We start from the raw sequence: 20,718 nt of genomic DNA, 5'->3' as shown, positions 1-20,718 counted from the left end.
ACTAGAAGGACAATCGGGATGTCCTTTGGTCAGTTGATAGTCCTTCTCAAGCAATGTCGATTAATTCTAGTTTCAGTCAGATCCTTCCAAGGACTTTCGAGTTAGAGCCTATTTTTTGTATACGAAAATTACCGTTTTTCTCAGCTCCTGTAAGGACTTTCGTCCTTTTTTTTACATATTCTTACGACTCTAAGTAAGTACTATCTTTCTGCCAAAGGACATCCTTCTAGTCCTTCAAATGGCTGAGTTACAACCGATTTTTCGATTTCAGGACATTTTTTCTATGCCACCCCCTTTGAAAATTTTCAAAAAAAATTTTTTGCGAGATTTTTAAAATTTTTAAATGCAATTCGATAGAACTATTTGCGGAGAGTATAAGTATATGAGTCCTTTGAGGATTCGCAAGGATATCAAGGATCAGGATCAATAAAAATAGTACATAAAACCCAAAATAATAACAACTACGATAGTTCCCTGTCAATTTGGACCGGAAATGGCTCTTTTTCTAGATCAGGACGAGTTCTATAATTTGATAAACAATTCTCATCATAAATCTCTATTTACATTCATTGATAAAACACCAGTTGATTAATTCAGTTCTTGGCTTAAAAGCTCTCGTATATTCTATTCAGATTTCATGTGTTTTATGGCTACAAATACGTTATAAAAGTATATGCCTTTCCTCTCTGATCGGGCTCTATATAGTAGGTAGTATATAAAATTTGTACCTTATATGTCTAGGGTGTTGCACCAACTCTGCGGTGCCTTACAAATATGTTTCTTTTGCATCAGTCTTAAACAACGAATATTTGAAATGATTTTTAAGAACTTATTTCTTAATCGGGAAGCTAAAGACTAACGAAGACTAAAGTCTAAGGAATACTAAAATGATAAGTGAACTGTGTTTGTGTGTGTTTGCTTTGTTTTGGGGCTAATCCTTTTTGCCATAATGGCTGTAGCTCTCCTCCACGAAGATCTGTATGGAACGCTTCACGTGCTGTTTGTGCGGTTCTGGCAGTTGTTCCAGTTTGGGCAATATCTTCATAAGGAATCGGAAATCCGGTGATAGATTTATGTTGGTTTCAGTCTCCGGCGGCGCTGGCGAGGGCGACGACAACGATGGTGGCTTGATGGGCTCGGAGTCCACGGGTAAGATGGAAACGCTGGCAGGAAGCGCAACACCGGGTGCTCCTTCGACTTTGATGAAGTTTGTGGGATTCTTCTTGGGCGGCAACGTGATGTGTGGTTTGTGAGCAACGGGTGTCGGTGTTGGTTCCTGTTTGATAGCTGGATGTTTGGCTTTTGCCTGCGCCTGTTCCTTGCCCTGAATGCAGCTGAGTATTTCGGGCAGAAACTTTTCCAAATGCTCTGTGATATTCGCTTTGGATTTATCTGTGACAATCATCAGTTTCTTGGCAGCCGTATCCTTTTCCTGTTCGACTACAACAAACATTTTGCGCTTTTGTCCATTGACGCCGCTGTTGGCATTCTTCTCATCCGATTTCTCGGTTATCAAATACAGTTTGCGCTTCTTGGCCACTCCATTGGCAGATTTCCCAGTGCCATTCTGACCATGTGCATTCACGAGTGCCGAGAGCGGCATACTCGCCTCGTAGTCCGAGCTTATGGACTGCACATCGCTGGAGACGGAAGACGACGAGCAGATGGAGTGTGAACGCTGTGGAAGCGGTGTTATGGTAGTCACAGACTTTTCCTGCATTGTCTGTTGCTTTTGGGAATCCCCGCTGGAACTCTGCAAAGGAGAAAAGGTTATCGATGTTATCGTTATCGATGTGAACTTGCACTTACATCGACCAGCTCTATCGTTGTGCTATCAGCCATGGGCTTAGCAGATGTTGCTGCTGCTGTTGTTGTTGCTGGGATTATGTGCTTGGATCCACGCAACGGCGTCGTCTTGATGCGCGTCTTGGCCATTGCCTTGCGCTGACTGAAGTGTCGGCAGCAGATGCGCAGCTTCTTCAGGCCACCAAGTTCGTTTACCAGTTGCTCGCTCACTCCGAAATGGCGCAGCCAATAGTTGCAGCTGCAGGAATTACAATTGTTGATTATTCAGTGGACAAGTTGCATGCGCATGTATTGCAAGTATTGTGTGTGTGAATGTGTGTGTGCTTGTGTTAGTGAGATCGTGAGCGTAAGAATGCAACATGACTCTCTGGCGCACCGAAATGCAAGCTCAGCTTTGGTCAACAACACAAACTGTGTAGCAATTGTAAAAGTTCTTCACAAGAAAGCTTTCAAATTGAATAGTAAAGAGCACAATAAACACTACTACAACAATCGCGACGTTTTATTTTGTATGGATTCGAGTTTTACCCCAAAAAAAATTACACGAAACTCGAGCGCGCTCCTCGACGGTGCGATCGCCTCGGAAGTTCTTTGTTTACTGTAAAGAACTGCATTGAAGTTTCGTTCTTTTGCTCGTCGTGCTTTTCCTGTGCAGCTTTAAAATTAGATCCCATCTCGCTCTTTCTCACAAACACAAACGCCATGCGAATGAAAAGTTCTTCCATGGCCGCCAAAAGTTGTCGCTGAAAAAAGCGCTTTTATGCTCAATGCACTGCTTCTCTCTCGCTCTCTCTGTCTGTGTTTTTGCATGTGTGTGCTGCTTTCGCTACTCTTACACTCGCTCTCACTCCCTCTCTCACTGCTTTACTTTATGCGGCTCTCAGAGAGCGGAAGTTTGCTGCGTCTAGTGCCGGCGTTCACAATTGCCGCTTCGACTTCCCCCACTCTCCAAACACGAATAAGCAGTAATAACAAGAGCTGCTTCTGTTTATTTATTTTACACAACTAAAGCAATTAGGCTAGACCAAAAAATAGTCAAGTTGCATTACTTAATTTAACATTAATTAACTACAGATGCGTATGTCACACAATTAATTAATTAACTAATTACATATGCACTTCCACGTATGTATGTATGTATATTTGTTAGAAAATTATACGTTTGTATTTATGTATGTCCACTTTAAACTCCAGCCTGATGCCATCAACTCCACTGCACAGAACTTTTTTTGCAACAACAACTTCACGGCCAACAGAGCGCACAGCGCCTTGCACGCACATTACAAGAGAGTGCCAGAGCGAGAGCGCCAGAGAGTTAAAAATAAACTCATGGGGGATATCTAGCTGCGTGTGTGTGTGTGTGTGTGGGACGCAGCTTCTTATGCTGCTCTGGCGCTCTCGCTGTTTCCCTCACACCCACAATGCGCATAATTGCAACAGAAATGCATGCAAGTACTTGTTGTTGTTTCTGTTGCTGTAGCTCTTGTTTTTGCCATGGCATTGAAATTTTCTATGAAGTTGATGCGGGCGCTATGAGTTCAATAACCTTTGACTCGCCAGAATGGCTATGCCAAAAGCAAAAGCTCTTTCTCTGCTATACCTGTATGTAAGTATGTTTGTATGTGCCTAGAAGGTTTGTCTGGAATACAATTTGTAAACAAACACACACACTTACATACAAGCATAGGCGTCTGTTTGTATGCAAAAGAGAATTTGTGATGCGCAACAAGCTCGAGTGCAAGGCTAAGTTAAAGCTGAGCTCCATAAACAGGTTTAAATGTAGATCGGTAAAAAGGCCACTTATTTAATGTTGTATTTATGTGTGTGGTGTGATATTATTGGGCATATTCACTTACCGAATGACATCGTGGATTGGAAATCGACGTAACTCCGTCGCACTCGCCTCACAACCCATCAAACACATCCTCGAACTGGGTTCTGGCTGAGTTTCAGCTTTTATATTCGCGCTGGGATGCAACGACATGGCTTTGCAAATGCGTAGATTGCTCATTCTATTGCCGTCAGGTTATCTACGAAAAACGTATTTAATCAAAAGCGTCGTTTACAATGGTTGCCAGAGAGATGGCTGGGAGAGGGAGGTGGGAGGAGGCTGCTTATGCTTGGGCTATTTATTAGCGCCATGTGTCTGTACTACTTTTCTATTTAACTTGAGCATAATAACGAAATATGAGAGCGAATGAATGAGCGCGCGGAGTCGCACACAACGAAAAATAAACGTTAAAAGCTTTTTCTCTCTCTCGGACTCTCAGTCAGTCACTCTCTTGTGTGCAGCTTTCGGCAGTAACACGCCGCTGCTGCAGTTTCATCTTATTATTCAAAAATGAACAGAGCTTTTGCGGCGTAGTGCACAGCGAGTGCCAGACAGCCATATAAAAGTAAAAGCTTTGATAGAACAGCGCTTACGCCTCGTTCCCGCTGCCGCTGCCGAAAGTTGAATGTGATTTGCCTGCCGCGGCGAATGCGAAATTGCGAATGTTGCAAAATTAGTTGATACATAGTTGGTGCTAGTTTATGATAAAAAATGAAAAGAACTTAAAACTTAATAGTTATCAATACTCACAATATCTTTTGCTCTTGATGAAGCCGCTGTGCTAGTCTTGGGTTGAATAACCTTACTGCACGCCACAGACGCCGCAACACAGCAACAGTCACAACAACGACAACAACAACAACAACTCACAACACGTTGTCTGTTGTGTGGCGTGCTTTTTTTTGCCTGTCACAATTATCAACGCTCTTTATGTGTCTTTATTTCTTGAATTCTTCAAGAGCTTTCACAACGTCGCTATTGCCAGGCGTTTAAAATTCAATTGCTTCTTTTGCCGTTGCAGTTTAAAATGTAATTCCAGTTATAGTTATTGCTCTTACTCTTGCTGTTGTTGTATTTTCACTTTGCCTTTAACTTTAAACACAGTGTGTCTTTGTATGTATGTGTGTGTGTGTGCCTTACTTTGATTACGTTCTGTCCAAGCTACGTCATGGTATCTCAAAGACTGCCAAAAGTTTCGCCTGCGTCATTTCAAGTATAATGTAAAAAACGTATTGAAAGCTGAAAGCAGGTCAACGCAACGCTTTTTGCCGCTCTTCGAAAAGCTCGCGGCTCGTTTTTTCGTTTTTTGTAAGCTTGGTTTCTGAGCGCTTGTGCGCTTTCTCACTCACCAGAGTCGAAGCTTTTTCGCTCACCTACAAAAGAGAGAGCGCCGCAGTGCCGAGGGTGGTCTTCAATGGCCAAAAGCTTTTTTCGTGGTACGAGATCATAATTTAAATCGCTTCGTTACAAAAAGCTTTTATGGCCTGTTAAATAAAGGCGCTCGAAGCTTTTGAAAAGCTATTCGAGTGAAATTTGAGACACAATCTATTGGATGGGAATTAAAAATGCATAATTTCGTATTTCAATGATAAACTATAAATACTACTCAGAGAATTTGAATGCGCATTGCATTTAAATAATCATTTTTCTTATCTTAATTACCTGCCATAAATTGCATCGACTATTTGGAATGCTCATTTGACAGTGTTTTCCATTCAAAATTAAATTAAAAGTGTTAAAAGCTTTGCATAAACAACCAACAGGTGTTATAAGTAAAGAGGTAGCTATGCAACATCGATGGGAGAAGTGAGTGACTGAAGCTCTTTTGAGCATTAATAATAATTTGCTGAAAGCACGTTTAATTTGCTATTTAAAAGCCAATCAATTGAAAACTTGTGGATGCCATAAATTTCAATAGTTGAAATATTCTTGTATAATGAAGGCGAAAAAGACGTTTGCAAAAAAGAAAAATGCTGTTGCTGGCAGATAAGGCGTTTGTCTTGTCTCACATCATTCATAATAATGCATCTTCGTTTTTTTTTTCTCTTCACTCACATGTCAATTTAAATTGTGTAAACAGTTTTTGCTAAGCAGCCGCAGAGTCAGTTGTCAATTGTTCAACGGCTCAATGCTTCACGCCTTGGGGCCATTAAATTATCTTAATAGTAGTTGAGGGTTTTAATTTTTTATAGGCTCCAATATTAAATGATGTAAAATTGTCGTAAACTTTTGACTATAAAAAATAAACAAACACAACTTGAGAATGCCGCGTTTTATGCGTCTGATTGCCGCTAATGATCAAGTATAATTACAAATAGGGCAAGTCAGGCCTACGCATCAAGTTTTAATGATCATGCCAATGTCTGAAAATACTCGTCTTATCCTCAAGAGCAAATCAACTACTGCTGCAGTTGCAATTGAAATTGAACAAGTCAGCGGTTTCTCCAGTTTGATTGACTGAATGATTCGTTGAAGACTTGAAGTGCCTAAGCGATGCCAGACTGCGATAATAATCATCATTGGAGCACTCACTCAATGTGTGTTGTAAGTTGTGTGTGTGGTCTTAATGTTTGACTCAATGCTTGAAGGCGAAACGGTTTGGCCGCCTCAGATTATGTGATTAGAATATTGACAATTAAGGCGCACATAAATTGATTTACTTGTAATTCTTAATGGCGCCAACGGCGCTCACAGTTAACAAATGCAATTGAAGCAATTGCAGCGGGCGATCAACTGATCTAAATGCGATTTGGGATAATCTAAATAACTTGCATGCTGAGCAATTTTATTTCAAATCGTGTGAGGTCTTTTTGAAAATAACTTGTTCTCCTTATGTTTCTTACATTTTATACCCTCTATAGGGTATTATAGCTTTGTATATCCAGAAAAAGTATGTAATAAGCAGCAGGAGTCATTTGCAACCCCATAATCTATATATATTCTTAATCAGCGTCAATAGCCGAGACGATACAGCCATGTCTGTCTGTCTGTCTGTCCGTCTGTCTGTCTGTGCGTATGAAACACTGGATCTCAGAGGCTGTAAAAGATAGAGCTTTGATTTTTGTTCCATCATTTGTAATATTTCCACACAGATCAGTTTTGTTTCAAAATTTTGTCACGCCCACTTCCGAAAACCGAATAACAAGAGTAATTTTAAAGCTAGAGCGATTTTTGGTGTACAAAATAATGACAATAATATAGTATTTAAAATACCTGAAAAATTGGTTGCGATCAGATGAAAATTGTAGAAGTTATTTAAGAAATACTTTTGTATAGAAAAAACGCCTACTTACCAAATCTATCCTTCATAAGGATTTCTTCAATATATTGTAGTATTTTTGTGGCATATTTTTGATACGTTTGTAGATTATGGTTTTATTGAACATGGGTAGCTTTCTTTCATTCATTGATTTCGGTTTAATTTTAATGACCTAAATAATAAAATAATAATAAAAATGCAGGTTTACTTTTGATTCAATTAAATGTTCCAAATAACTTTTGATTCATAACTTGTTCAATTAAATGTTCCAAATAATTAAAAAAAAGCATAAACATTAAATTGTGCACAAAAAAAGTTCTTGTCAGAAGTGGGATTCGAACCCACGCCTACAGAGTAGACTGCGACCTGAACGCAGCGCCTTAGACCACTCGGCCATCCTGACTCTTGGTCGAGTGCTGTTCAATTACCAATGGCATTCAATGTGCCTCTCTCTGCCCAGTGTAAAAGTATTTTTGTTGTATGTCACAGTTGTGTTGAGTATACGCCATGTATTACATGTGTTACCCAATCACACTTAACTCTTTGAACTTGGGCAGCCTACGCGCTACGTGAATGGGATTGAGAATGAAATATTGCATGTGGCGCCCGCAGGCAAAGACAAATTGCACTCGTCGTCGCGTCATGGAAAGGTGTGTTGAACAGACAACAGACAACAGGCAACAGTGAACAGACAACTGACAACAACAAAGGCAGCAATAACAAGGCTTACATTTTGTACAATTATGTTTGTGGCATGAAACATGCAGCGATGCAACGCAGCAACATCGAGCTGATAATAATAATAAAAGGTAATCGAAATGAGGTCAAAATCATACATCAAACTGAGTAAGTCCGCAGATTGGCAACTGTCACTTTTTATATTTATTTCGATTAGTTATGCAACAGCAGTAACAGCAACAACAACAGCAACAACAACAACAACTACTGCCCACCCACTGTTGAGTTCAGTTAAAGTTTCAATGAGGCATGCAAAATAATTAAGTTAGTTGAACGAAATGTCAACTAGCCTGCAGCCAAATTGCTCCCCAATGGCCAAACGCTGTTGACATTTCACACGCACCACCAGCTGCAACTTGCAACGGAGTTGTTGTTGTTGCCACTTGTTGTGGCTTGCGACTTGGTCACACGCACTTTCAATGCATTTCAATTAGCTTCGACTGTTGCTGCTGTTGCTGCTCCACTTTGACTTTGAAGCGAAGCGAACGTTGCTTTGCGTTCAGTTCACAGTGTTCAAGTGATATTTTCATTTTTATAGCTTGATTGTAGACATTTGATAGGCATTTATATATGTTAATCAGTTGGCTGACCTGACAGCTAAAGTTAATTAAACTTTACGCATAAAATTTTCCAATGCATACGAGTTTCCAGTTTAGTTTGCGTTATTTATCCATAATGTTTACTTTGCAGACCAAACATCATGAAGTACCTCAACATTGTTGTGTTTGTGTTTGTGGCAGCAATTGTGCTTGTGTGCTTGAGCATAAATTCAAATTGTGATTAATGGTAGACGCATAGTTCTAGGAGAACTCAAGTGACCCATTTTTTTATGTTGTGTTCTATTCTGTTGCAGTCGTAAAATTAGCAAATTGCCCGAATGTCAATCAAAAGTCATCAATCAAAATTTGTGTGTGTTTGCTACTGTCAGTTGGACACAATGTGTATAAATATGAATCAAATATATGGAACAGCAACGGGGTGTGGCAGCAACTACTTGACTTGACTTTATTTTACTTACTACTGCAACCGCAGTGGGTGCAGCCAGGCAGCCAGCTTGTAAATTAGCATAACAATGGCTCAGTTAAGTGGGTCAACAAGAGCAGTGACAAGTTAGATGGATAGCTGAAGTTGTGAGTTGGCCCAAAAGGAAAAACTCCATTCGACTTCCTCTTGGTTCGGAGTCAATGTTCGCTTTCAAGTTCAAAACAGACTGCCAGACAATTGGGAAGACACTTTGACCACAGCGAACATTAATCATTAATTGTTGTTGTCGCGACATTTTATGCCAAATTTGTACAAAGTTAATTAACAGGTTTCATTGTTTTTTAGCCGCAATAATAATTCATAAGTCTGCTCTACACACAAACATACATATTCTTGTATGTGTGGATTATGGGGGCGTATACGTAATGTCTCAGCGACAGCTCTGAAGAAAGCGAGCTGAAATCAATTTGAAAACATGTTTAAATACTGCTTTTTTGCTGCTTGGCTAATAGAAATTTAATTAGCCATGCAATTTTGTTTTGTTGTTGTCTTTGTTGCTCTTGTTGTTGTTATTGGCGTTGTTTTGTTTATGGTTTTGCTTTGAGAGTTGGCGCGCTGCACGTGCAGCTAAAGCCAAAGCCAAAGCTCTCTCTATGTGTGTATGTGTGTGTGCTGCCCACGCATGCGGGATTGACGCTGTCAGTTTGCTTGTGTGTGTGAGTGAAGTGAAGAAGCCAAGACAAATAAAAAGACACGAGAAATAAAAACAAAACTTTACGGCGCACCACACAGAGCGAACAGCAACAACAACGCCGCTGCTTTTGCGCCCTCTCTCATTCTCGCTGTCGTTCTCACTCTCGCTGTTGCTGCTGCTGCGCGGCGTCGTCGCTTTCGCTCTCTTGCGATCTTTGTCAGGCTTCGTGCTGCTGTGCAGGTTACGCACTAAAGCTGTGCGTGACGTCACAACTGCGCTGTGCTTGCAGCGCACAACAGCTGTTGCGCTGTGACGTCAGCGTAAAGAGAGCGGCTCTCTCGTTGGGGCGAATCTCAATGAGCGTGCGATCTGCTTTGTGCTTGACGCTGCTGTTTTGCCTTCGACTGCGCTACTGCGTCGCTGCAGTCAACAGCAAAAAAGCGCAACGCGTCGGTTCGAAAATTTCGTCTTAACGGAAAGTTACAGCTGGTCGAGGTGCGTTCGATTTGTTTTGTTACGCGAGTCGAGAACTACGTGTGTAGTGTAGTTTGTTTTTTAGGGGGGGCTTCACTTGGCTTATCGGCGCAAAAAATATAATAATAATAATATTGTACCTAACAATTTGATTCCCTTGACAATCCCCAATTGAGTCAAGTGCCATATTGTTACCGCATTTATTAATTGTTGTCACAACACACAGTTGGCAAAACGCATTTCCCCCCGCGATTCTTGTGCTATGCAATTACGAAATCTTTACGTTCAAATTTCGTGTGTGTGTGTGCGTGTGTGTGTAGTGTAGTGTGTGTTCCATGTGTCTATAAATACAACGGACGCGACGTCCAAAATATATGACCGAAAAGTGAGCAGTGAACACAGTCGGTCGCTTGGTCAGAAAGCAAAGCTAAAAGCACGCAGAAAGAACAACCACAACAATAACAAAAGCAACAACAATAAGCGCCACAACTGACGGGTTGATTGACTCGAAGGAATTTCGAGAAAGACCCCAACAACAACAACAACAACAAGTAAGCAAGGCAAAGCAGGCAAGCAGGCAGTCAGTCAGTCAGTCAAACAACAGCAAACAGCAAATAACAAACAGCCGACAGTCATCAGGCGTCAGTAGCATCCACGATTGAACATCCACGTTCACATCCACATCCACATCCACATCCATATTGTACTAGTTGCGTCTCCGGCGTCTCCAACCACAGCTTCCGTTGCTTATCATCGGGGCGGCAAGCACAGTTCCCTGTGATTATGTGAGGCGCATGAGTTGCGTTTTCAGTGAGTTGCACATTGAAATTACGAACTAATTTCACCAAGACAAATATGAATCCATCTCTCTATACACGTATAATATTTACAAAGCAAAAACACAAAGTATCGCCTCTGCCTCCGTTTCGTATACATTGTGTTGATCGTCTGGCTTTTGTTTAATTGCACATCAGTGTGCGAGATGCGCATAAAAAATCAACATAAAAGTCGAATAGGGCGGCAGATAAATGAACAAACATAAATAAGACGGCGTAATTAAATTGTACAAACAACTGTGAGTTATCAATTCAATTATTTTGGTTATTTCTCAATCAAAGTTTTCATTTTCGTACGAAAATCAGAAAAAAACAGTGCACAACTGTGTTTGTGAGGGCGATTAGCGAATAAAAACAGCAACTACGTGAATCTTCCAGTCAATGCCTGCTGTTTTCCATCAGTCAAACAGACGACACCCACACACCCCCCACACCCAGGAAGCCAGCGCAACAATATTACGAAAAAACACATGCGGTCCATTAAAATGTGTGTATGTGTTTTAGCAACTTGTATTTTTTTAATATTCAGTCGGATTAATGTAAATCAATTGTAGAAAAAATCAAAATAAATTTAAAAAAAAGTACAAAAAAAATTCTTGTCAGAAGTGGGATTCGAACCCACGCCTACAGAGTAGACTGCGACCTGAACGCAGCGCCTTAGACCACTCGGCCATCCTGACAGTTGCAGCTCTGTGAGCAAAAGCCGCTTTTGTGCGCGCTGCTGTTATGCTGTTAATGTACGCTGTTAGATTTACAGCATGCTATAAATATTAACTTTATGGCAACCACAAAATCTCTATTCCGGTTAAGGGATTTTAGTTTCGAGTTTTCCCATTTATTTGCTGTGCACTTTGTGCTGCTAGAACTTTTGCGTTGTTGTTAATTTGCCAACAATTTATGGGCTGCATTACAAATTATTCAACTAATGGGCAGTTAATATCGCTATTGCTTGGAGGTTGGCCTGCAGCGGTATTAAAATAAATACGTTAACTGCAATTTTATGGCATAATAATTGCAAATTAAACTGATTCGATCTGCTGCTTGTGTACAAATGCCGACTAATTGCCAGACGACGGACGGCAGCGTTATTTCCCCTTTTTAGATAAATCTTATCTCTGCCCGTTATGGGCTGCGCCTTCAGGCCACAATCGTCATTAAATAAAAACAATAACAATAACAAGCCCCACAAGAGATTAGTCACAGAGCCACACAGAACCATGTAAAATAAAGTAAAGCTCTTGGTTGGTAAGCTTCCAAAAAAAAGTTCCGAAATCAGCGGCCAGTTTGAAAATGGGGTCAACCCGCATTCTACAACAAAAATCAGGGCGCTAATACTGCGGTTTTTCTGTGGGCGTGTCATTTGAAGACTTAACGCTCTTTCGATCCTCTCTCATTAGAGGCGGTAGTCTTTTGTTGTATTTTGTTATTTATTTTTTTTTTTACTCAACTGGGTTCGAGTGAATGATTATATTATTTATGATATATACGCAGAAAGAAAAAACGTACTAAAAACAAGAATAAAATCTTGAATTAAAATTGTTTGTATTTCTTAGTTGAACCAAGAAGAATAATTCTTAAATCGAAATCGAAAATTTGCAAAAAATCTAGATTGACCAATATAAAAATTACAGATTATAATTTTGTTTCTAGGATAAATCTTAAAATTGAACCAAGAACGCAAAATCTAAATCGCGAAGATGATACATTCTATATATAAGATTATAATCTAGTTTCAAGAATGGAAAAGTTTTTAAATTGAATTAAGATGGCAAAGTCCTAAATCAAGATAAAACGTTCTAGATTATTTATAGATTGAATACTTGATATAAGATTGATTATAACTCAAATGTGAAGATAAAACAGTCTTAATTAAAGATTAAACTCTTTTTTGAAAAATGGAAAAATCTTTAAAATTGAACCAAGAAGCCAAATTTTTAAATCAAGATCAAATAATCTTAAATTTAGATTTGCAATCTACTTTTCAATCTATAATAAAACATTTTCGAATCAAGATTATAATCTTTAAAAAAGATGTTTATCATCTAAATTTGAATTTATGATTGTTTCAACCTAAAAATCTTATTTCAAGATTGTTTTTTTTAAGATTAAAACAATCTTGATAAAATTTAAGATTTTTTCTTGATTTTTTTCGATCTTATAAAGAAAAATCTTGAAGTTAGTTTTTTAGATTGAAACAATCTTATTTAAGATTTTTTCCGTTTTAAAAAGAACCATTTTGAAATAAGATTTTTAGGAAAGCATCTTAAATCAACATCTAGATATTTTTCTCTCTGTGTAGATAGACACTGTGGGATACTTTGTTGGCTTTTGTTGTCTTTGCAAAGATATTTTAATGAGTTTCTCGACACTTGGCGACATTTTCATTTGATTTATGTGGGGAAGAAACAAGTTCACGAAACTCACTCTACCGTGTATAAGAGAATATATTTCTTATGCTTTCAATTTCATTTTCAATTTCAGCGTCAATTTAATGCACAATCGATGCATCTTATAATTGTATTAAGTTAAAACGAATAGAGACGCAGCATTGTTTTGCATAGTCAAAGGGAAACGCTTTGACTTGATGCCGACATCGACATAGCAATCGACATCAAAAATCGTATTTTGTTGGGTTATTTATAGATGAATGTGCGAGAGTATTTTCCGCTATAATTCGAGTATGCATGCGCATTTCAAACTAATTTAATTGTTTGTTTATCTGAAGGGGAAAAAACCAAATGGCATGAAATGTTTTGACATGCCGCAAAAATGTTCCGCATTTGCCATTGAACTTTTGCCTCAATCTTAATCGCCGTATTTGTAGTATAAACACAAATTCAATTTGCGACTTTGCAATCAGTTTTTCCGCCCAGAGAAAATTGCAATTCTCACTCTCTCGAGCTCTCTGCTTGATAAGTGTTATTAATTTTATAATCGTTGAAATAGGTCAAACTCTCAAGTCTAGCAAACAATTGCGCACGCAATTTTCAATTCAATTTCAATTTCATATTTCATTTGTGCACTTTGCGAGCTTCAAATATCAATCGAGATCACACAAGATCAAAGATCGAATCGAGAAGGTATAATGATATAATGTGGGGAAATGTGAAATGTGACACCGTTTTTTTCTGTATTTGTCAAGTGCAGCAAAAAAAGAAAACAAAGGGAAATACTATTGCAATATCTTGTGGCATTTGTTTATAAACAAAGAGTTGACACAGTTGTGAATGCGATTTCGATTTTCAGGGCACGGGCTCAATGCCATTTGGTTGGGTCAGTTCTGTTATTATTAAAAAATATTATGCTTGACTTGCAACTGCGTCAACAGAATCGAAATTGGAATCGAATTAAAGCATTTGTCGTACAAGGTCTGAGCTATTTTTTTACATTAATGTGTTTTGTTTACTTTTATCAGTAATGGTTGAATATTACTATCTGAACAAGCAGTAAAAACAGGTTAAATCGAAAAGTGAAGTTGAGATATCAGTAGACACTTTAGTTGTCGTATTCTTTCCTACTGCCAAAATGTGGCACGTGTGAACTCTGCCACGCCATGGTCAGACAATTTGATAAATCACTTTGTTAACGCACACAGATAAAAACCTTAGTAGCACGTTTAATGCATTTTAATGCCACTTTTCCCTCTCGCAAAGTCTGAACAACGTTTAAGAGATAAGATTTGTGTGTGTGCTTTTTATTGGCGGCCGTTAAGTGCTTAGATTTTTATGTACGCTATGTGTGATGCAGGTTAAGCAACAGCGCGACTCTTGGCTAATTGCAAATGTCGAATGTACAATAAAATCAACATAAAACAATCGCAATAAAAATTAAAAAATGTAAAAAAAAGTTCTTGTCAGAAGTGGGATTCGAACCCACGCCTACAGAGTAGACTGCGACCTGAACGCAGCGCCTTAGACCACTCGGCCATCCTGACAGTTGAGCAGCGAGTGTCAAAGTCGCCATAAGAAACTGGCCACGCACACAAAACGAGCAGAATGCTGATGAATTGATGTTTACATATTTATTCAAATCAAAAAAAAAAAAAAGAATATAAAGAAAAGATGAAAAATTGCTGATGGAAACTCATTGAATTTAGGTATATACAAAAAATTTGAATGCCAAATCGATTATATAACAAAATAGTTGCTTCTCAGAAGCCATAAATATGGATTAGAGCTCTTATCAGGTCGAAGACAAACATACGCGACAAAACCTTATCCGTGTAATCCTTCATGTGCGCCCTTATGATGCGCTCAAAGTTATCCATACGCTCCATGGTACACAGTCGAAGATTTATCTGAAATCTGCTGTCGAGTAAGTCGCGTGCTAAGTAGAAGAATTGCTCGACAAACTGCTGAAGAATTGTGTTGCCCTTTTCGATGGCGATTTCCCGATACTTTGAGAAGATCTCACGCACCGTTGTCTGCTCGATGTTGCCCTGCAATATCTCCATCCAGGCATGTTGCGTATACGGATCGTGCAACTGATGATGCCGCAAATCCAAAGGTTCACAAATAAATGGAAATGTGTTGTACAACTTTGCAGTCTTTCTCGATTCGGCAAACAACTTGATCACACGCTCATTGATCACCGAATTGCGGCAGAGAACAAACTTGACCAAGAACTTCTTCAGCTTGGGTATTTCAGAGATGAATATGTGGGCCAAAAGATCACAGATGAATTTCTCCGGATCCTCCAGTCGCGACTCTTCGATCACACTCCAGTAGAGCACGTAGAAAAAGTGTGAAGAGATGCCGCACAGACTGAAGATTACCGCGCAGTATTTGTTGTTAACCGGGTATACATCGAAGGCGAGAAAGCATTCATTATCCGCCGGATCGCAGCGATATTGTTTCGCTATGTATTCGCTGCGTTTGAAGTACTTATTCATGCGATGCTTCTCGTCCATCCGCTCTTGACTGTAGTTGTCTAAACAGAGCTGCTTATCCGTATCCACAAGTGTCTGGAACGACATGAGACGCTGTATGTCGAGCGTCTCCTCATTCATGTCGCTGCCTGAGAAGCGTCTAAAAAGCAAAATGCCAAAAGCGAAAAGCCTGCTCAGCTTTGTTTGAACTTGACCCAAAACTAGAAACAGGACAGTCAAATCGAAACCTAACGAAACAAAACACATCGATTCGATTCGAAGTCGTTTAATCATCTGGCCAATTGACACGCCCCGTCAATAAGCATAATTGCTAAATGGTGCCCAAGTAATCTCAGTGATTAATGTTTGGCATTTTGCGAAGATTTTTGTTCAAGCCGGTTCTTAAAAGTTAGTTCGCTTTGCGGTGTCTCTCTGTCATTTGCATAATTGCAATTTATTGTAAATCCGTGTGCAAATATGCAACAAAAATGTAGCTAAAACTCTGTTAAAGGCAAAGGCATTTGCCGCCAAAGGCCGACGGCTTTTCATTCGCCTTCTCTTTTCAGAGTTTTCAATCTTTTCAACTTTTCAGCTATGCAAATTCAACTATGTTCAGTTTGAGAAAAGAATTGCTAACTCATTAGAATCTCTATAAGCAAATGTGTCAAGCCATGTCTCGTGTCACTTTTGACACTCAAATCTGACACTGTCCATCAATTCTATGTGTATGTGTGTGTCTGTGTAAGTGTGTGTGCAACAAGTGTTTGACATTCAATCACACACACAACTTGCTAATTAGTTGTCAATCTCAATGGATTAATTGAAACAACAACTGCAATTCAAATTGAAACAGAGATCGCTGTCTTTACTTATGTTTTCGATTTCAATTTGTAATTTTCGATTTTATTTGTAGTTGTCAAAGTTTCAGTTTCAGTTTACAACGCTGTCAATTTGTAACCAATTTGCATAGCGAAATATTGAAAACTGCACCTACAAAATTAACATGCAAATTTAAGCGAAACAGTTGCAGTTGAAGTGAAATAATTGAAAGGGTAAACTAAATTAACTTGTTACTGAATAAATAATTCAAATTTGAGGCATTCCAAGAGTAACACAACTAATTCATCATAATACATTTTAATATTAAATGAAACATTTGAATATTGGGAAATTTTAAGAGCAATAAAGCTAATTCAGATGCAGTTAAAGTGAAATGATTGTGGTAAAATAAAAACTATAGTTGTTTTTAACCGATTAAACATGTTCAAAATAAAGCATTTGAAGAAAAATTAATATAATAATGAATTTCGTATAACATAATTCAATAAAAGTTTCAAATTTAACTAATTCCAATTAAAAAAAAAATTAAATTCCTGGACAATTAAACAATTGAAAATTGATGTTTTTTTAAAGAGCAACTAAAACTAAGAAATTCCATATATATAGTTTGGTATTCATAAATGATTTTATTCATAAATTTATCAACTTTTACTATAGCTCTTTCAAATATTCTCAACTAATCATCATACTATTTGTTCGGCAGTCAAAAAAAAATATCAGGTTATAAGAAAGTATAAAAACCTTACGTAAATCTACGTCGTAAAATATTTATGGCAAATTATTTCATAGCTTCTACTGAATTTCTTTTCAAATATTGAAATTATAAATTTTTGCCCACCAAATAAATTAAAATAGTAAGAAAGCTATAGTCGAGTGTGCTCGGCTGTGAGATACCCGTTATCTATCTTGAATAAAAAAAAGAACAGTGCGCTATTAATTTTAAAATATATCAAATTAATATACTACAGAAATACTAATAAATAGACCAAGGGCTGTATTTGGTATATTGATATAGTACCATAAGTTTCGAAATATACTATAATTCCTTCTGCCGGTTACATACTAATTTATAATGCTCTTCTACCCTATGGGTAGCGGGTGTAAAAAGTATATAAACTTTTTATAAAGTTCGCAAAATATTTATTACAATTCATTTTTTGCTATAATTTTTGTTTGGGTTCTCAATTCCAAATTTGTTGACACTTAATCAGAGCATCAATCTGACAAATCAGCCAATTGCAGTGACAGCTTGACTGCAACTGCAGTCACAGAATTGACAATCAAACTGATTTAAATCAACTGCAGATTGACAACTGAAATGCATTTAAAATCAAAGAAATTTAAATCATTTTTTATACATTTATTAACAGTCAAAACTTGAGGCTGTTGTTACCTAAGCACAGAGATTTCTCAGCAGCTGTAACTCTTAATTTACGATTCAGATTCAAACAGATGCTTCGCGACCTTAGCGCAACCCTTTATGACAGAGTTCAAGGTCTATTTGGAGTCTCAGTTCTCAGTTCTCTCAGTTCTCAGATCCGATCAACCGACGCACTTTTACATACATATATGAACACTGAATAACTGGCGGCGGCAATAAGATTCATTTTACGTTTCCAAGTATTTAGCGTGTGCAATTTAAACTAAAATGGATACATTTTTCGTGGCTGTCTTTTTCTGTGTATTATATCTGTGTATATATATATATGCAATACATATATATATTACAGATTAAACACGCCATTAAATGGCATATGGACTATTATGGCAGCTCCCACGCAAGTCACGAAAATTGAGCAACGCGACGCGATTTCTCAGTGCCAGAAAAACAAAAACCAAAAAAAATACTGAGACAGAGTCGCAGTCTGAGTTCGGAGTGTCTCAGTCTTAATGTCGGCATCCAAATTAAAGCCGACCACGTAAAGCTCAAGTTCACAGCGGAGCCACGACAATAAAAACGAAAAAAAAGACAAAAGAACAGCAAAACAACAAGTCAGCAGTAACAATAAATTAAGCGTGCCAAAAGAAATATTTAACCGAAAAGGTGTTGGCTGCATTTCTGTGGCAAAGTGGCAAAGTGGGTCACACAGAGGCGCTGAGGACGCGCATCAGGGGCACGTCCCAAGGTGCAACAACCAGAATATTCGACTTGCAGAACTTCTCACAGCACACACAATTTTTGTTTTATTTTTTTTGTTTGCTCAACATTTAAAAAGTTTGCCTTTCTCTCTCACCATATCTCTTTTTAATTTTGTTGTGTTTATTTTTGTTTTCCGTTTTTTTTTTCTGTTTATGTAATTGTGCAACTGCAGTGCGGCGCTGAATGAAGCGGCAACAACAAACAAAAGCATATAGCAAACACGAATTCATTGATAAACAGACACAGAGTCAGAAGAAAAATTGCGCATACGCCGCGTGTTCTCACTCGCTCTCGTTCGTCGCACGCGATCGTAAACAAAATGAATTCACCACAGCTCGTTAGCACAGCGGCGCAAGCTCACCACAGCAGCAGCAGCAACAGCAACAACAGCAACAACAACAACAACAGCAACAGCAATAATAATTCCACACAGGCAGCAAATAAATTTGCGCCTGCACGTAGGCTAGCAGCGAGGCAAACTCTGCGTCTGGCGATACCGAAGCAACAGGGTGACTCGGTTTCTCTGCCACATGCGCAGACCAGCAACATTTATCGCCAGTCCCCTTCTCAACTGCCTCCCGCTCCCCTCTTGAAGCGACACACTTCAGTGTCAGGCACTAACAACTGTAATTCGAGTGGCGGAAACAGTTTTATACCCAAGTCTGCGTCGCCTTTGGAGTCGCATAAGTTGCCCAATGTGACGCCCACAAGTGGCACGCCTCTCTTCTACAATGGATCGACGAGCAATGGCGGTCAGAGCAGCGCCTGCTCCTCGGCCTCATCTAGTTTTCTAGGTGTGCGCAAACCGAGTCTCACACTCAACTCCTCGGACATTCGCAACAACAACGATCTGTTTGCCTTTGCCAAGGACATGTCTCCTGCTTTGGAGCTGGCAGGTGAGTCCTTGAGTTATACTCTGAGATTTCCTTCGATTACTTAACTTTATTTTACTCTCTTTTAGATCACTCGCATTCGCCGCTGTTCACGGACATCAGCACTGCCATTTCGCCAGCGAATAGCAACGGTTCTCCTACTCATCATCATCAGCTGGGCAGACTCTTCAGCCTCAGTCCCAACAGCATGAGAAGCTACGGAAATGTGAGTACTACATTTGATATACATTTTTACAATAACTCAGCTACATATTTGAACACTAAATGAGGCATTTTAATGGGAAATTACATAATGTCATTTAATATTACAAAAAGATCTAAATCTATGACATTGAAAATAAATATAAACCAACTCCTTAACTTGAAATGAAGATAAAGTCTTACGAAACAAAGGGAATTCATTGGTTATTCGTAGAACTCAGACTATCTCTATGAAACAAAGACTTTATAAAATTCTAAACATATTTCCATGTTCATATCTATGTTATACATACTCGTATCCACTCAATTGTTGTGTATGGATGTACATATATGAATTTATAGCCTAGTTCGTTCTACTGATAGCATACTCTATGAACAAAATGTATTTCTGGGAAAACTTAAGTTTTAGCTCGAAATCACAAAAATAACAATTCATTCATGCTTTACAAATTCCATAAAGTATTGCAAAGTATTTCATAAAGTTTTCTTTTAGTAATTTGACATGATTCCACTTTAAGTTCCGAATGTTTGCTTCGTTCTTTAAACTTTGTTCTTTCAATCATCGTTTGCATACTCTTAAAATCATTAATTTTCGAAGGTAATCGGGAAATTTATGCGCAATGTATTTCAAAATTATAAAGTTTCTTTTTGTTTTATTTGCTTTACCAAATGAATCTAAAATAGTTTCATTCCGTATTCCTAAGGCTCGTTCTATTTTATAGGGTCTGTTCTATAAACCATCGATTGGGCACACTTTTGATCAAATGTATCCCATAGAAAATTAAAATTACATAATTTAAATGCTGGAATTTTACATGAATGCATTTCATAATGTTATCATTGTTAGTTAACTCTAGTTAGTTAACTCTAGTATTTTATGTTCTGTAGGTTCGTTTCGGTTTTGAAAACTTTGTTTGGATCATCGATTGGTTACTCTTAAGTAACCTTAGAAGATTAAAGTGCTACGAATATTATCATAAAACATAGGAATTTTACTTTGTAAATATAAAATTTCACATACGTACATTCACTCATGGTTCCTATTATTTAATTTAGTTTTCTTCCATTTCGAATCTTCAAGGTTCTTTCTGTTTCTTAAGCTTTCTTTTTTAAATAATCGAATCAACATTCTTAATACCAATTCAAGATCAAATA

The 20,718-nt window shown here is 38.2% G+C and overlaps 3 protein-coding genes and 3 non-coding genes across 6 annotated transcripts in view; 1 reads left to right on the top strand and 5 right to left on the bottom strand.

Moving 5' to 3' along the window:
- Positions 1-589: 589 nt before the first annotated feature.
- LOC133840240 (uncharacterized) lies at positions 590-3,817 on the bottom strand. The gene is made up of 3 exons (XM_062271957.1): positions 3,663-3,817; positions 1,810-2,044; positions 590-1,753 (listed from the first exon to the last, which is right to left on the bottom strand). Exons 1-3 carry the CDS (start codon positions 3,815-3,817, stop codon positions 932-934), a joined length of 1,212 nt encoding a protein of 403 aa, XP_062127941.1. The 3' UTR covers positions 590-931.
- Positions 3,818-7,216: 3,399 nt separating this feature from the next.
- On the bottom strand, positions 7,217-7,299 carry Trnal-cag (transfer RNA leucine (anticodon CAG)). The gene has a single exon. It is a non-coding gene; the product is annotated as a tRNA-Leu (tRNA).
- Positions 7,300-11,219: 3,920 nt separating this feature from the next.
- Positions 11,220-11,302, bottom strand: Trnal-cag (transfer RNA leucine (anticodon CAG)). The gene has a single exon. It is a non-coding gene; the product is annotated as a tRNA-Leu (tRNA).
- Positions 11,303-14,473: 3,171 nt separating this feature from the next.
- Positions 14,474-14,556, bottom strand: Trnal-cag (transfer RNA leucine (anticodon CAG)). Its single transcript has one exon. It is a non-coding gene; the product is annotated as a tRNA-Leu (tRNA).
- Positions 14,557-14,691: 135 nt separating this feature from the next.
- On the bottom strand, positions 14,692-15,709 carry LOC133843678 (uncharacterized). The gene has a single exon (XM_062277326.1). It carries the CDS (start codon positions 15,628-15,630, stop codon positions 14,773-14,775), a length of 858 nt encoding a protein of 285 aa, XP_062133310.1. The 5' UTR covers positions 15,631-15,709; the 3' UTR covers positions 14,692-14,772.
- Positions 15,710-18,773: 3,064 nt separating this feature from the next.
- LOC133840233 (NAD(+) hydrolase sarm1) overlaps positions 18,774-20,718 on the top strand; it is a 45,548-nt gene continuing 43,603 nt past the window's right edge. Inside the window, exons 1-2 of the mRNA XM_062271945.1 lie at positions 18,774-19,365; positions 19,431-19,567. Coding sequence (XP_062127929.1) covers positions 18,789-19,365; positions 19,431-19,567 — 714 coding nt within the window. The 5' untranslated portion in view covers positions 18,774-18,788. The remainder of the gene's footprint in view (positions 19,366-19,430; positions 19,568-20,718) is intronic.

The sequence above is a fragment of the Drosophila sulfurigaster genome, chromosome 3 (assembly GCF_023558435.1).
Source record: "Drosophila sulfurigaster albostrigata strain 15112-1811.04 chromosome 3, ASM2355843v2, whole genome shotgun sequence".
In the NCBI taxonomy this organism is placed as follows: domain Eukaryota; kingdom Metazoa; phylum Arthropoda; class Insecta; order Diptera; family Drosophilidae; genus Drosophila; species Drosophila sulfurigaster.
Note: the sequence above shows the minus strand (reverse complement) of the source record. Positions and strands in the feature narration are given on the sequence as shown.